The following is a 16,772-nucleotide window of genomic DNA, read 5'->3' on the forward strand; positions in this document are numbered from 1 at the left end:
TCTTAATACCCTAATATGTACATTTCCTAAAGCGGCTACTGGCACGTGGAGTAGCCAGACATGAGTCTACCTCCTGACATCTTCGGCGCGCAGCTACTCGTCCGAGAAGCCGGAGTTCTGCGCATGCTGTGCAGCCGCGGGCCGGGTTCGATGAAAATCGAAAACGCAACGACCACGCCCTTTTTCGTTTAAGGGGTTATATATCTACACAGATGAGCTAGCGGGCGTAAATAAGATATTCAGTTTATACGTTTTGGAGGAAGGAATAGGGACTAGAAAGGTTCTCCAAATACCCTTGCTAAGTGGATAAAATTAGCTATAGCTCATAGGACACCAAATATGTCAGTCCTCCTTAGGGCTCATTCAACCAGAGCAGTATCCACATTCGGGGCTAAATTTAGAGGTTCCTGTTATGCCAGGCGGCTACTTCGTCCTCCTCATACTTTTTTCAGACACTACAGACTTTGGCGGGCACACACTTTGGTTGCAGGGTTCGTTCTTTTGTTGTCTCTCCCTAAAATGGTTTTTGGCTGGTGGTGTTGTGGTGAGGGGCAAAAGGGTAATTACTAACAGGTGACTGTGTTTCCTAGGATCACCACATCAGCCTCTTAATTATCACCCTTTTTTTTTTTTTTTTTTTTCTCATTCCGTTTCGTTAACATGATTTCTCTAACCTCAATCTTGGATGTAGCAAAAAAAGTTTTGTGTTTTATATGATATGCATATAACCTAACAAACTTTACCCCTTCAGGATACACTTTTTTTTTGGGGGGGGGGGGGGGGCTTTTGCATTTATGCTTTTCCCTCGTTGCAACATATTTTAACCCTATGAAGGGTGTATGAAGAGGGCTGATGGGCTCTTCATACAGAGATGGGCATTGCTGCATATTGCATTAAAGACCCATCGCTATCAGCCGTGTTAACCTCTTGTCAGCCACCAGCAAAGTCGCCGGCGGCACTTAAAACATGTTTCTTCAGATCGTAAAAATGTAATAAAAAGTGTTCAAAATGTTGCACAGTCCTCAAAATGGTAGCAATGAAAACGTCCGCTCATTTTGTAAAAAAAATACCACATCACACAGCTCCATACACCAAAGTATGAAAAAGTTGATGGCAAATTTATTTTTTTCGTACATTCGTGTAATTTTTGAGAATGTATTAAAACGCAATAAAACCTGTATAAATTTGGTATCGCCGCGATCGTACCGTACCAAAGAATTACCGTATATACTCGTGTATAAGCCGAGTTTTTCAGCACAAAAAAAATGTGCTGAAAAACCTCACCTCCGCTTATACACGAGACAATTAAAAAATAAAAAACTTAATACTCACCCTCCGGTCCCCGGATCCTTGGCGCGGCTCCTCTTCTTTCTTCTCTCTTCTCTAGCCGGCAGAGTCGCGTCCATGCGATCTGCCGGCGGGCGCACTCTATGATGCAGCGGTGTCACCGCAGAAGACGTCATCAGCGACGACACCGCCGCATCATAGTGTGTGCCCGCCAGCAGATTGCATGGAGGCAACTCTGCTGGCTAGAGAAGAGGAGCCGCCGAGAATCAGGAGCCACACCGCGCATCGGGGGTGAGTATTACGTTTTATTGTTTTTATGCACTTGGCACGGGCCTGGCTGGCTGTATACTACATGGGGGCTGGCTGTATACTACATGGGGGCTGGCTGTATACTACATGGGGGCTGGCTGGCTGTATACTACATGGGGGCTGGCTGTATACTACACCCTTGGCTTGTACTCGAGTCAATAGGTTTTACCAGTTTTTGGTGGTAAAATTAGGGGTCTCGGCTTCTACTCGGGCCTGCTTATACTCGAGTATATATGGTAAGTAGAGGTGTCATTTGGAGCGCAGAGTGAAAGTCTTAAAAACTGAGCCAACAAGAACGTGACGCACATGCATTTTTTTTTTTTTTTTTTTTTTTTTTCAATTTTTCCCCTTTTGAAATTTTTTTTTCCTGCTTCCCAGTACACTGCATGGAATAATAAATAACATCACTGGAAAGTAAAATTTGTTACGCACAAATTAAGCCCTCACACAGCTCTGTACATGAAAAAATGAAAAGTTATGGATTTTTGAAGGTGGAGAGTGAGAAATGAGAATTTTTTTTTTTATTAGTCTTTATTGCGGAATATACATATACAAGATATAGAATGTACAAGGAGGACATTTCTTCCACAGGGACCTTTTATTTTGCAGAAATGGATATAGTCCGTGGCTGTTGTTACTTCATAGTGCATATATGTATTAACTCTATTACAAACATCTATTAAATCTAGTTTTCGTGCTGTTTTCCAATTAGTCGCTATACACTGCCTTGCTGCAATCAGTATGTAAGTAACAATCCATCTCTGGGCTACTGGCAGTTTAACCGTCCCTAGATGAAGTAAAGCTAACTGAGGGGGAGATGACGTTGTGCGAGTGTCTCTTGATCAGATCCCCTCTCTGTGACCAGAACGGGGTCGGTTTTAGACATGACCACCACATGTGCACTTGGTCACCTTTGGTTCGGCATCCCCTCCAGCATAAAGGAGTGGAAGACATTCCTCCCTTAGCTAGCCTCTCTGGTGTGAGGTACCATCTTAAATGCATCTTTTTTGTCTAATATACAGCAAAGACGAATTGAAGGAAATGAGGGGCACTGCTAGCAGACTTCGGCTTAGGATACTAGCTTTTAATTTGAGGAGCTACAGACACAGTTTTCAGAGTTTTTTTTTTTTTTTTTTACAGGGAAACAATTAGGTGATGCTCTGACTTCGATAATATGGATAAGAAAGTCTTCAATCTTAACAAATAAAGTAGAAAAAAAGTCATGACTCACCGTTTTTCTTAAAACTTTTTCTTTTATTTCACATCATTCAAAAATGTTCTGTTACACAGGGAGAGCGACAGCAGGAAAAAAAATGGTGAGTGAGAGGGACAAGTCGTTTCGCGCTGTCCAAGCACTTCATCGATGCAAGATGAAGCCGACAGCGCGAAACGACTCATCCCTCTCACTCTCACGACTCATCCCTCTCACTCTCACGACTCATCCCTCTCACTCTCACGACTCATCCCTCTCCCTCTCACGACTCATCCCTCTCCCTCTCACGACTCATCCCTCTCCCTCTCACGACTCATCCCTCTCCCTCTCACGACTCATCCCTCTCCCTCTCACGACTCATCCCTCTCCCTCTCACGACTCATCCCTCTCCCTCTCACGACTCATCCCTCTCACGACTCATCCCTCTCACGACTCATCCCTCTCACGACTCATCCCTCTCACGACTCATCCCTCTCACGACTCATCCCTCTCACGACTCATCCCTCTCACGACTCATCCCTCTCACGACCCATCCCTCTCACGACCCATCCCTCTCACGACCCATCCCTCTCACGACCCATCCCTCTCACGACCCATCCCTCTCACGACTCATCCCTCTCACGACTCATCCCTCTCACGACTCATCCCTCTCACGACTCATCCCTCTCACGACTCATCCCTCTCACGACTCATCCCTCTCACGACTCATCCCTCTCACGACTCATCCCTCTCACGACTCATCCCTCTCACGACTCATCCCTCTCACGACTCATCCCTCTCACGACTCATCCCTCTCACGACTCATCCCTCTCACGACTCATCCCTCTCACGACTCATCCCTCTCACGACTCATCCCTCTCACGACTCATCCCTCTCACTCTCACCATAGATCGTGACAGTGAGGCTAGCACCTGTCCTGGGAGATTCAAATTAAACAGTTCTGATTTGGATATATTTGCACGGAAGTTCGAGACTGCCGAGTACCTATCCAATTCTTTTAGTATCGCTGGGAGACTAGATTTCAGGGTTCAAGGTTTCAGCAATCCCACTGATTTCGCTATTAGCTCTGATGGCATTCGCCAGCGATTCCATGACTAATGTAAAACAGTGGTTACAGGGGGGCAGCCCTTCCGAGATCCATTCTGCACAGAGAAGAATTCTGACAAGATACCATTAACCCTGTGTGTAGTTTTTTTTGGTAAAGAATAATGTACTCTTCTGTAAATTTGTATTTGAATAAAATGTGGAGAAAATTAAATAAAGATGGATTTTAAAAAAATGAATAAATAAAAAACCCTGATCTGGGCCTTAGAATTGTGGTATAGCGCCATGATCCGGGACATCATGACAGGACCTAACTCCATACTCCACGCAACGTGGCTTCCACGAAGCTCCATCCCACTCTATTGAACACCTTTCTCGGTGTCAACACCCAGAAGGCACAAAGGAATTTGTTTCAACCTGGCTCTATGCATCAAAGAGAAAGTCTTTATGGTATCATCCTTGGCCTCTCGTCCCGGGACAAAACCAATCTGTTCCCTGTGTATTTAATTTGGAACAAGGGGTTTCAATCGCCTGGTAAACATCTTTGAGTAGATTTTAATATAATTATTGATGAGGGAGATGGTCCTGAAGTTGGCGCAATGCATAGCATCCCTGTCCGGCTTGGGTAGAACCACTATATTGGCCAACATAGACTGAGGGTGGAACTTATGACCCTTAGATACAGCATTGAACAGAGAAGACACTGGGACCCTTGGCTCCTCCCCAAACATCTTATAAAACCTGGCCATGAAGCCATCCGTTCCAGGCTTCTTGCTGATCTTAACGCCGAAGCCACTTTTCACCTTCTTGACACGGCCCATTTTTTCATATCTGCCCTGTGTTACTATAAGTGGTTATAACTTTGGAACGCTTTAACATATCCAAGTGACTTTGAAATTTGTTTTCTTGTGACACGTACTTCATGTTAGTTAAAAAATTTTGGTGGTATGTTTTGTATTTTATTTATGAGAAAATCAGATATTTGGTGAAAATTTTGAAAAATTAGCATTTTTCAAAATGTTCTACTTTTTCCACACGACTCATAACACCAAAAAAAGAGCTGTTTTAAGGCTTATTTTTTACGTGTTGAGTTGTCCTTTTCAGTGGTACCATTTTGGTGCACATAACTTTTTTTTTTTTTATCACTTTTTGGAACATTTTTGTGAAGGGATTTTATGAAATTTTACATTTTTGGCGAGTTTTTCGGGTGTTGTTTTTACGGTGTTCACCTTACGGGTCCAATAATATTTCTGACTTATTGTACAGATTTTTACGGACGTGTCTTATTTTCTGCGTAACAAATTGCACTTCGTAGTGATGGTATTAAATATTCCATGCCGTGTACTGGGAAGCGGGAAAAAAATTCTAAATGCAGTGAAAATGATGAAAAAACACATTTGCGCCATTTCTTGTGGGCTTGGTTTGTACAGCTTTCACTGTGACAGGTCTATTTCATTCATTGGGTCAATATGATCACGGGGATACCAAATTTGTATAGGTTATATTATGTTTTCATACATTTACAAAAATTAAAACCTCCTGTGCAGAGAAAAAATTCTTCATTTTACAGTGTTCTGGCGCTCATAACTTTTTCATATTTTAGTGTACAGAGCTGTGGGTGGTGTCATTTTTTGCGACTTCTGATGACGTTTTCAACGCTTTTATTTTTAGGACTGCGACCATTTGATCACTTTTTATAGAATTTTTTCTATTTTTCAAAATGGCAAAAAAAATGCAATTTGCGACTTCGGGCGCTATTTTCCGCTACGGGGTAAAACACAGTGAACAACTGTTATATTTTGATAGATCGGGCATTTTCGGACACGGCGATACCTAATGTGTTTAGGATTTTTACTGTTTCTTTATATCAGTTCTAGGGAAAGGGGGGTGATTTGAATTTGTTTTTTTTTTTTTATATATAATTTTTTTTTTTTTTTACTTTTTTTTTTTTCAGACTCCCTAGGGTACTTTAACCCTAGGCTGTCTGATTGATCCTATCATATACTGCCATACTACAGTATGGCAGTATATGGGGATTTCGCATACCGTCTATTACAATGTGCAGATCGCACATTGTAATAGCCTAGATCATGATAGCCTCGGATCTTTATGTGATCCGAGGCTGTCATGACAACGGATCGCCGCTCCCCGGTGATGTCACGGGGAGTGACGATCGGAGCCAAGATGGCGGCGCCCATTCGCCGCCGGCTCTTTAATGCCGCCGGCAGCAATCAAAGGGTTGTTAGCGAAGGGCGTTTGCTTCATCATAAACCAAATGCCCGGTGAGTATGAAGAGGGCTCAGCCCGTGAGCCCTCTTCATACTCCCCCATGCGAAGCAAGACGTAAGGGTACGTCTTATTGCGCTATGGGGTTAACTTGTTAAGATGTATTGCACTGTATTATGTGACACAGGAAGGCAGGGTCCCGGCACCTGGAAGGAGATCGCGGAGGGACCATAGTTCTCTGCCTGTGAAGATGGTACAGGATCTGCCCATGCTTGCTAGAGCTATTTAACCCCCTGACATTGTATGAGCTTAATGTTATTGAGGACATGTTTAGCTGTTAATAGGTTGAAGGTAACACTAGACAAGACAAAAAGTACCAGACAGACAGACAACACACCATTCACATCCACGCTTTGTGTAACTTTACCTAAGGTAGGTGTAAACTACGCCGAACAATAGTCCTTATTAGATATCTGAAGCTGCCAAACCCAATCAACAACCCCAGAACCTATCCGAACTGAGGGGGAAGAGTCAAAGTACATTGCCAGTGACCCTACACCGCATTCCTTTGTGAAACGACATAATAATACCAGTATACAATGCAACATTGTCAATCCCCCAGGGACCTCTTTCGATGCAACCTCTCGTCCAAGAGGAAAATCTCTCTACTTAACCTAATTAGATACTCACAGAAATAGCTCACATAAAGAGTCAGAGGACCCTAGAGCAGTGATTTTCAACCTTTTTTGAGCCGCGGCACACTTTTTATGCTTAGAAAATCCTGGGGTACACCACCAACCAAAATAGCACAAAATGACACTAAAACAGTCATATTATACATATAGTTAACAATATAGATTCTAAATTTATTTTACTCACAAACAAAGCTCTTCTTCAGCAGTTCTCAGTTTCTCCCTGTTTTTAGTATATGGTGCTGATTATTATGTGGCTCATATACTGCAATATACAGGGGTACAATGAGAAGTACTATGGCCATGAGGCCAGAGTACAAGTGCCAGCTCATATACTCAGCATATGAGCTGGTACTTGTAGTATTCCAGCCTCATGATTATAGTATTTCTCATTTTACATTTCTCATTGTTATATGCAGTATACTGCTGGAGTACTAAAAGTACCAGCTCATATGCGGAGTATTCTGCCAACAGTTCATATACTCAGGCAAAAGCTCATATAGTCAGCATTATTGGTGGGCATTACCTTGGCGGTGGGCAAATGCGAGAGTCTCTCCGCTCTCAGGATGATGCGCCGGCCTCGGTGACAACATTTTGTCACGCGAGGTTCAAAGCTTGCGCATGTGTTATTGTACACGTCTCCTACATTGTAAGACGCCGTGACTGCGCATTGCTGGGAAACAAAACACAGGGGGCACCATAGTTAGGGGAACTTTCCCCGCGGCACACCCGACCATGTATCGCGGCACACCCGACCATGTATCGCGACACAAAAAATTTAAACAGAACATATAGCAAGTAAAACAAGAACACCTGAGCGTTGGAACCCCCTCCCCCCTCCCCCCCCCCAGGCCTAAAATAACAACTGCGGCTTAGGTTGCCGCAAGATTTCCTGGTTCCATGGTACCTGTAATAAGGCAATCACAACCACTTTCCTGGAATCATGACTGTAGAAAAAGAGCATTGAACATATACAACATTATAAGCATAATCCGCCTGTAGCTTGGGAGGTGGAAGCTGCCCCTCTTCTGGGGAATCTCTGCACTTTTGACTTCTGCACCACTTTTCAGACCTCCCATGATGGAACAGGTGGTAGCACCGTCATGACTGGCCATTCCGGAGGAGCTATTTGTGGTAATTTGAATGTACCAAGAAAAGTTGGTAGATCACCCAAGTCCATGAACTTGGCTATTCTGCCCCTCTTCTTAGCATGCAGCTGTAAAGGAAACCCCCTATTGATACGGGATCTCCTTGTCACATAGAGAAGATGTTAGAGAATGCAGCTGTAGAGTGCGCTTATCTGGATCCAGCCAAATAGAGCAGTTCCTGAAGGAGACTTGTCTTTCTCTCGCTGCCCTCAAGATGGCCTTCTTCTCCTTATAGAAATGAATACAGCAGATGATGTCCCTGGGTGTAGCTTGATCTGAGCTTTTGGGTTTGAGGGCTCGATGAACTCTGCCCATTTCTAATCTGTGTGAAATAGATGGCCCCAAGAGCTCCTGAAGCCACAAAATCCAACACTTGTGGAGCCCCCTTATCCGCAGGTTATTCAGTCTCTGACAGTTCGCGATGTCTTCCAGGTGTGCTTGAATATTATCTAGATAATGTGCATCCATGCAAGCTGAAGCCGCTTCTGCATTTTTCTCTAAGTCTTCAACCCTCCTTTATGGCCATATCCCATCTTACCACCTCCACTACCTTTTTGGGAGAAGGATGGAGAGGTGGCACGTGAACTCACAGGCTCGCTTGGCAGTCAATTTTGCTCCCCGATGTATATTTCAACTGAAACGTATGCAATTGGTAACGAGCATATTGTATTTTTACCAGAGGCTATACTAATGATTTATGTAATGGGGCAAAAAACCTCTGTGTTTCTAACTTGATTTTTTTTTTTTTTTTTAAACGGTTTTCAGTAGAAGGTATAGTGCTAATTTTCAGCAAGTTAAGTTTCAGCAAATAAATATGTTCCTATTTTATGTCATGTCATGTGTCAAATGAGATTTTGGGTGATGGCATAATTTCTTGCTTGGCTAGCATACAAAAGAAGTTATTGTTGCGGTGGTGTCACATCTAATATTTATACATGTATGTACATGTGATCCTTTTCAGTCCATTGCCAACTTTTTTACATTGTGTAACATGAATTGTGAAACGTCTTTTGTGGCATACTTTGATTGTTTTAACTGCCGAATGCAGTATATTGACTGCAATTTTAGGAACTTGAAAGAAAGACTATCTGAACACATCACAGGTGCCAATCCTAAAACTATTTTAAGCATGCATAACATTACAGGTGCCTCAAAACGCCTTTATGGTTTATACAGTAGCTCCATGTCTACTATGAGTGTGATTTCTATTGGTAATCATGATAAGAAATTTACAAATGAGTGAGACTAAATGGATCATGTTGTTTTGATACTACCGTAGTTATTCTCTTTAAACTACAGAAATATCTTATGTCCTTTATTGTGACAATGTTTCCTTGTGTGCCTGTTTCATAATGTGACTGTTCCTTTCACGTGACTAGAGGTAGGCTCCTTCCTATTAAGTCCTTTCTTCTCTAAAGTTTGGCATGCTTGCCATGTTACTCGAAGTATGAATAAGTACCATCGTGTATAGGTCCAAAATGCATTCATGCGATTCTTCAATAAATTTAGGAATTCTATTTAAACTGATTTTTGCTGGTGCCGATCGTTCATGTTCTTTGTTTTGTCCCTTATTTATAGTGTACTTCATTTAAGACTCTGTACCTTTTCTGAATGCCTTCTGTTATAATATGAGACATCAGTTCCAGATGGAACTCCTTGAGTTAAAAAAAGAAAATTAGGGCCTTCATCACCCCTTCTGAAATATAAAACCTACCTTTTGTCTCACCTTATTGCACAGTGGCTTAAGGCCAGTAATGGTGGTACCTCAAACGGTGGTGGGCACTGGTGGTTCCATAAATTATGGTCAATGTGAGGAAATCCCTTTTGCTCTTATACTTTAACCCCTTTGTGTCTAAGCCATTTTAGACTGATTTTTCAAATTTGCCCTGTATCATTATAGGAGGTTCTAACTTCGTGACTCTTTAACCCCTTAAGGACGGAGGGTTTTCCGGCTCTTTTCTCGCTCTCCAACTTCAAAAATCCATAACTTTTTCATTTTTCCGTGTACAGACCTGTGTGAGGGCTTATTTTGTGCGTAACAAATTTTACTTTCCCGTAATGTTATTTATTTTAACATGCCGTGTACTGCGAAGCTGAAAAAAAATTCCAAATGTGGAAAAATTGAAAAAAAAACGCACGTGCGTCACGTTCTTGTGGGCTCAGTTTTTACGACTTTCACTCTTCGCTCCAAATAACACACCTTCTTTATTCTTTGGTTCGGTGCGATCGCGGTGATACCAAATTTATATAGGTTTTATTGTGTTTTAATACATTTTCAAAAATTAAACGAATGTGTACAAAAAAGAAAAAAAATTTTTTGCCATCTTCTGACGCTAATAACTTTTTCATACTTTGGCGCACAGAGATGTGTGAGGGGTCATTTTTTGCGAAATGAGGCGACGTTTTCATTGCTACCATTTTGAGGTCTGTGCGACATTTTGATCATTTTTTATTTCATTTTTTATGTTATGTAAAAAGGTGTAAAAGTCGCATTTCGGACATTTGGGCGCCATTTCCCGCCTCGGAGGTCACCGCCGCCTGTAACCGTTTTAATATTTTGATAGATCGGGCATTTTGGGACGCGGCGATACCTAATATGTTTGTGATTTTTACTGTTTATTATGTTTTATATCCGTTCTAGGGAAAGGGGGGTGATTTGAACTTTTAATATTTTATTAATTTTTTTTATTTTTTAAACTTTTTTATTTTTTTTTTCACTATCTTTTAGACCATCTAGGGTACATTAACCCTAGATGGTCAGATCGCTCCTACCATATACTGCAATACTTCTGTATTGCAATATATGGCATTTTTGCAGCACATTCATTACAATGAGCCACTGGCTCATTGTAACGAATCTGCAGCTGCCAGATAGCCTCGTGTCAAAAGAAGACACGAGGCTACCATGGCAACCGATCGCCGCCCCCCCGATGACGTTCGGGGGCGTGGCGATCGGAAAAAAGAAGGCGGCGCCCGCGCGCCGCCGTCTTTTAAACGCCGCCGGCGACTTTGCCGGCGGCGTTGAAGGGGTTAATAGCCGCGATCGGTGCAAGCACTGACCGCGGTTATTAGCGGTGGGGGTTTTGTGCAATATGCAAAAACCCCCACCTTTGTATGAAGAGGACTCAGCCCGTGAGCCCTCTTCATACACTCCTTACACCTCTGCGCCGTAGAGCTACGGCGCAGAGCGTTAAGGGGTTAACACATCCAGGGGATTTTGAGATTGTTTTACCGTCACACATTGTACTTCAAAGTAATAGAAACATTTTGATATCTTTTGTGTTTAGTTATTAAAAAAAATTGAAATTTGGCAAAAATTTCTAAAAATTAGTCATTTACAAAGTTCAAAATTTTCTGCTTTTCAGGCAGATAGTCATAGCACCCAAGTACCATTATAATAAACATTTCCGGAATGTCTGCTTTATATCGGCACAGGGTTTTATGCATCCTCTCTCTTTTCTAGGTTCAGAATTTTGGGTGCAATTTTTCTCATTTTTATGAAAATCGCCAAAAACCTTATTTAGAGGCACCGCCTCAGCTTAAACTGAATTTGGCCTAAACAGCAGTAAAACCCCATAAATCGTGCCATTTTGGAAACTAAACCCCTCAATGTGTAAAAAATCAACTTTAATCCCTTCCCGCCGTGAGTTTTCATTTTTCACTCCCCACATTCAAAAATCTGTAACTTTTTTATTTTTTCCATGTACAGAGCTGTGTGACTACTTATTTGTAACAAATTACACTTCAAAATGGTGGTATTTAATATTCCATGCCGTGTACTGGGAAGTGAAATTGGTAAAAAAAACACATTTGTGCCGTATTCTTGTGGGCTTGGATTTTACGGATTTCACTGTGCACCCCAAATGACATGCCTACTTTATTCTTTGGGTCGGTGCGATTACGGGGATACCAAATTTGTATAGGTTTTATAATGTTTTCATACATTTAAAAAAATTAAAACCTTCTGTACAAAATTTTTTTGGGGGGATTTTGCCATCTTTTGGCGCTAATAACTTTTTCATACTTTGGTGTACGGAGCTGAGGGTGGTGTCATTTTTTCCGGATTTTGTTTACAATGTTATCATTTTTAGGACTGTACGACCTTTTGATCACTTTTTATAGAATTTTTAAATTTTTTTTAAATGGCAAAGTGCCATTTTCGACTTTGGGCGCGATTTTCCGTTACGGGGTTAAACGCAGTGAAAAACCGTTATATTTTGATAGATCGGGCATTTTCGGACGTGGCAATACCTAATGTTTTTCTGATTTTTACTGTATTTATATTTATATAAATTCTAGGAAAAGGGGGGTGATTTGAATTTTTAGGTTTTTTTATTATAATTTTTTTATTTTAACTTTTTTTTATTTTTACTATTTTTCAGACTCCCTAGGGTACTTTAACCCTAGGTTGTCTGATCGATCCTACCATATACTGCCATACTACAGTATGGGGATTTCACTACTCATACTGACAGCACATTGTAATGAATGGGTTAACCCGATGACGTCACGGGGAGCGGTGATCCACAGAAAGATGGCGGCCGTCTTTTTGAAACCGATCGCGGGTGTTACCGGTATGCCTTTGCTGCAATATGCAGCAAAGACTTACCGGCTATGGAGAGGGCTCGGCCCGCGAGCCCTCTCCATGTACCGGGACCCAACATGTGACGTACTATTACGTCACATGTCGGGAAGGGGTTAAGAAGTTTGTTAACCCTTTAGATGCTTCACAGGGGTTAAAATAAAATGGAGGTGTAATTTACAAGCTGTAATTTTTTTAGACAATATATTAATTTTGGCCAAAAATTAAACCGTCACAAAGTATTAAATGACAAAAAACTCCACAAAGTTTGATACCCAATTTCTCCTGAGTATGAGGATGCCCCATATGTGGTGGTAACTGCTGTATGGGCACACGGCCGGGCATAGATTGGAAGGAGGCGCCATTCAGAGCAGATCTGCAATGTCACATTTTACAGGCTATAAAATGTTTATGGGAGATTTTTTTTTTTTTTTTGTAGATGAGATCCACTTTTCAGGTACATTATTTACAGGGGGGGCTCAATAGCTAATAATCAGATTTTATTAGATTTTCTTGGTGGAGGTTAAAAAAATCATTAATTCTTGTTTATGGTTTTTAGCATTTTTTTTTTTCCGCCGGACGTTCACCATAACATAAAAATGTGTTATCTTTATTCTATGGGTCATCACAATTACAGCGATACCCCATTTATATGTCTTTTTTTATGATTAACTTGTTTTGCAGAATATAGAACTTATTTTGTAAGAAATTTGCTTGTTTTTGTTTCGCCATGTAACAATGGGCAGAACATATTTTTTTGTTTACAGAGCTGTGTTGGAGCTTATTTTTTGTGGGACAAGCTGTACTTTTTCTTGGTATCATGTTGGGGTAAATTTTACTTTTTGATCGCTTTTTATGCGGTCAGATGTGAAAATTTAATTTTTGTGAGGTTTTTTTACAGCCTTCACCGTACGGGTTCAGTGACAATTTTATTGTACGGGTTGTTACGGATGTTGTTTTTTTGGTGATTTTTAATTTTTTTTTGTTTTATTTGATTACTGTTTTTTTTTTTTTTTTTACTGTTTTATCTTGTCCCAAGGTGGGACATGAACAAGGGATCATTTGATCACTTGTTCATTGTAATATACCATATTTTCCGGACTATAAGGCGCACATAAAAACCTAAGATTTCCTTAGAAATCCAAAGTGCGCCTTTATAGTCCGGTGCGCCCTATAGGAGGGCAGTGACTGGAGGAGGGCAGCGGACCCTACTTACATAGGTCCCCGCTACCGGAGACAACAGATCTCCACCTGTGTGTGTATTCAACTGCTCCGGGATGCAGCCATGTGTATAGCAAACATGTCAGGCACTTGTGTAGCTGATGTCTGTGTCTCACACATGTATATAGCAGAACATGTCATGCACTTGTGTAACTGATGTCAGACACTAGCAATGCTTTACTATATATTACACACAGACATGAGCGAGAGGGGAAGGGAAACAGGGGTGACATCACTTTTTCTCTCCGTGCGCCAAGCCTCATTTACATAATAAAGATGATTTTACAAGGATTAATGTATGAATTGACTAGATAAAGGTTGGGACGGAATCGTTGTGAGTTGCTGCAACAGGTAGTAGTGACAGAGACCTGATGATAGGTGAGCTTTAAAAGACAATCGCCTCCAGGATAAAGGATTGTAAACCAAGCACACTAACATTCTGGTGTTAGCCCCCTCTGTCAGGATCTGCTCTTCTTTTAGCTTCGTATGCCCTTGTTTTTGAGAAAAACCCCCTCCGGCTCATTCTGCATAATTTTAAGCCAAATATTTTTCTGTGTGGTCATCAAGTCTCAAAATGTAGTGGTTGTCATGGAGTGCTGCTTTGAGGGTCCTTCATCATTGGATGAGGAGGATAAATGGAGGAATGGGCCTACCGCCATCTTAATTGGCAACCGAAGCAATAGTGCTATATACCTTCGTAATTTTTGTTTAAATAGTTTGAGGACATGTATGTGTCCAGTAACAAATATTAACCAGATAGTGGGCATTTTGACCATTGTGGGCTAAACAAATCAAATGCACTGAATATTAAATTCCTTTTTTTTTTTCATATCTCTATAGGTGTCTTTGGAGGACGAGGTAGAGGAATGCCAGGAGGAGGTCGAGGGGGTCAAGATAAAAAGCCAGGTCGGCAAGCTGGAAAACAATGAACCTTTAATGGTTGTTAGGTGTTTTTTTTTTTTTTTTTTTGTTTTTTTTATCCTAAAAATGTAACTTGATAACTTCTGTTTGGGCAAACATTGTGTTTAAGTAGATGTTAAAATTTGAGTTTAACAGGGTGTTCATATCAGAAGTTTTTAATTTTACTATCACAGTTTTGAAGTATTAGAATTATCTGCTGTGTTACATTAATATGGTTGACATACTTGCTCGGAAAACCGTCAGGGTCATTTAGTACATTAAACCACCCACATGTCTTCCTAAACAGTCAGTTTTGGTCCCAAATCGGCCTGTGTGTTTTTTTGTTTTTCTCTTCACTGCTGCAACAGTAGTAAAATGAATTTGGCATAGCACCCTGGCTTCATTGCATCACTGCACAGGTGCACTTGAGATGAGTCCAGTTGGGACAAGGATAAGAATGTGACAGGGTGACATGAGACCCTAAACCACAGGCTCATGAGGTTGTCCAGGAATTATCATTGATGGCCAGCAATGTCTAGTAAGGGAACAACACCCCTACATGTAATTGTTTAGCCTAGTGTAAACATAGGACATGGAACCAAAGGCAGTTTGATCTGTGTAGTGACCAAAACCTGTAATTACAACTATAGAGGTGAGTAGAAGCCGCGTCTGTATACTGTGGATAAGCCATGATAATTCCTGCACAACCAGGAATTACATACCATGTACATAGAAACTAAGTCTAATTTGGATGATGGGCACCAGCACTTACAGGAAAGTTCAAATTCAATGTATTGAATTCCCCACCAAGAACATGCAAAGCACATTTCTCCACTTGTCTAGTTACAAACGTTCTAAATAAACAGAGGTTGTAGTTCTTTAGTTGCTCTGGGCATGTGTTTAAATATTTGGAGTAGTCATGGCAACAGCTGGAGCTAATCTTTTTTTTTTTTTTTTTTTTCTATAAATGAAAAAGAAATTTTTATCCTTTAAAGGAGCAGGTTTAAAGTTAATATCCCTGGTTGCCAAATATAGCAGTGACATTTTTTGCATTTTTTTTTGGTAGAATGTTAAAAGCTCAACATATATGCATTTTTTTTTTGTTTTCTCTCTACCTTGAAAATTAACTTGGGTTGCTGTTTACAATGTTTTTTTAGTTACAATTGTTTTTGTAATGCTGGGAACCTGAATGAAAAGGTTTAAATGCATTCTAAGGGAACCTTTCAGCTTCCAGGTCACATAAATTTAAAGGGGTTGGGCAGCATTTAGCTCCCTAATGGGACAATCTTTTTCAAGGGGTGGGGAGGGGGGTTTCAAGTGGGGCAGACACAGTGTTCTCGGTGTCCCCAAGGTGTTTGCAAGGTAGCGAACAGCTCATAGGTACATGAGCTTTCTTTTGCCATGGATAGCGGATAAATCCTGGCCAACCCCTTTTAACATATTGCCCGGAAGATGCAGATGCCCTGTATCATAAGCATACCCTTTGTTGCTGGACATATATAACACATTTGTGGGCTGAATGCTGATACATTTTTGCTTATATAAAAGTTTGTATTTAGGGGACACAGATTTTCTTAAGACTCATGGTGCAGAACACTTCACCTACAAGGGTCAATGTTTAGGTTATATATCAACAGGATTTGTAATTTTCCCTTCAAGTTTTGTAATTATGATTTAAAATGTGATAATAAATTCCATGAAAACATTTGTTTGCTTTCATTTACTACTGTTTAAATTACAATAATATGTTAACCTTCAGAACAGACTACTTGTCCATCTTTTTATATTTTTCCCCTCAAAACCATAACTTGCTTATTTTGACTGCATATACTTACATATTACTGTATATTGTTTTTAAAATCTTAAAAATGTAAACGTGTGGAGGGCAGTAGAACTTATTCTGACACCCATAAGGTTTGTAAGGAGTAAATTATTTTCCTGGACCAACACTGTTATAGGGAACCTGTAATCAGAAACTGGCCTAAAAAACTACTTTTTGTATGTTGTCTAGCAGCTTTATACCTTGCAGATCATGTCTCTTTCATAACCCTGCATGGTTCCATCATCCAGAAAATCATCTTTGAAGTGAAATGTAAACTGGTAATATAGAGTCAAGGAGGCGGAGAGTTACACTGTAGTCTAGCTCTTCC

The 16,772-nt window shown here is 40.8% G+C and overlaps 1 protein-coding gene across 2 annotated transcripts in view; it reads left to right on the top strand.

The window, feature by feature from the left end:
* Positions 1-16,327, top strand: part of LSM4 (LSM4 homolog, U6 small nuclear RNA and mRNA degradation associated) — a 28,248-nt gene extending 11,921 nt beyond the window's left edge. For both annotated transcript variants that reach the window (XM_072113907.1, XM_072113906.1), the window contains exon 5: positions 14,563-16,327. In XM_072113907.1, coding sequence (XP_071970008.1) covers positions 14,563-14,651 — 89 coding nt within the window. In that variant the 3' untranslated portion in view covers positions 14,652-16,327. The remainder of the gene's footprint in view (positions 1-14,562) is intronic.
* Positions 16,328-16,772: the final 445 nt, after the last annotated feature.

This window comes from Engystomops pustulosus, chromosome 1, assembly GCF_040894005.1.
Source record: "Engystomops pustulosus chromosome 1, aEngPut4.maternal, whole genome shotgun sequence".
In the NCBI taxonomy this organism is placed as follows: domain Eukaryota; kingdom Metazoa; phylum Chordata; class Amphibia; order Anura; family Leptodactylidae; genus Engystomops; species Engystomops pustulosus.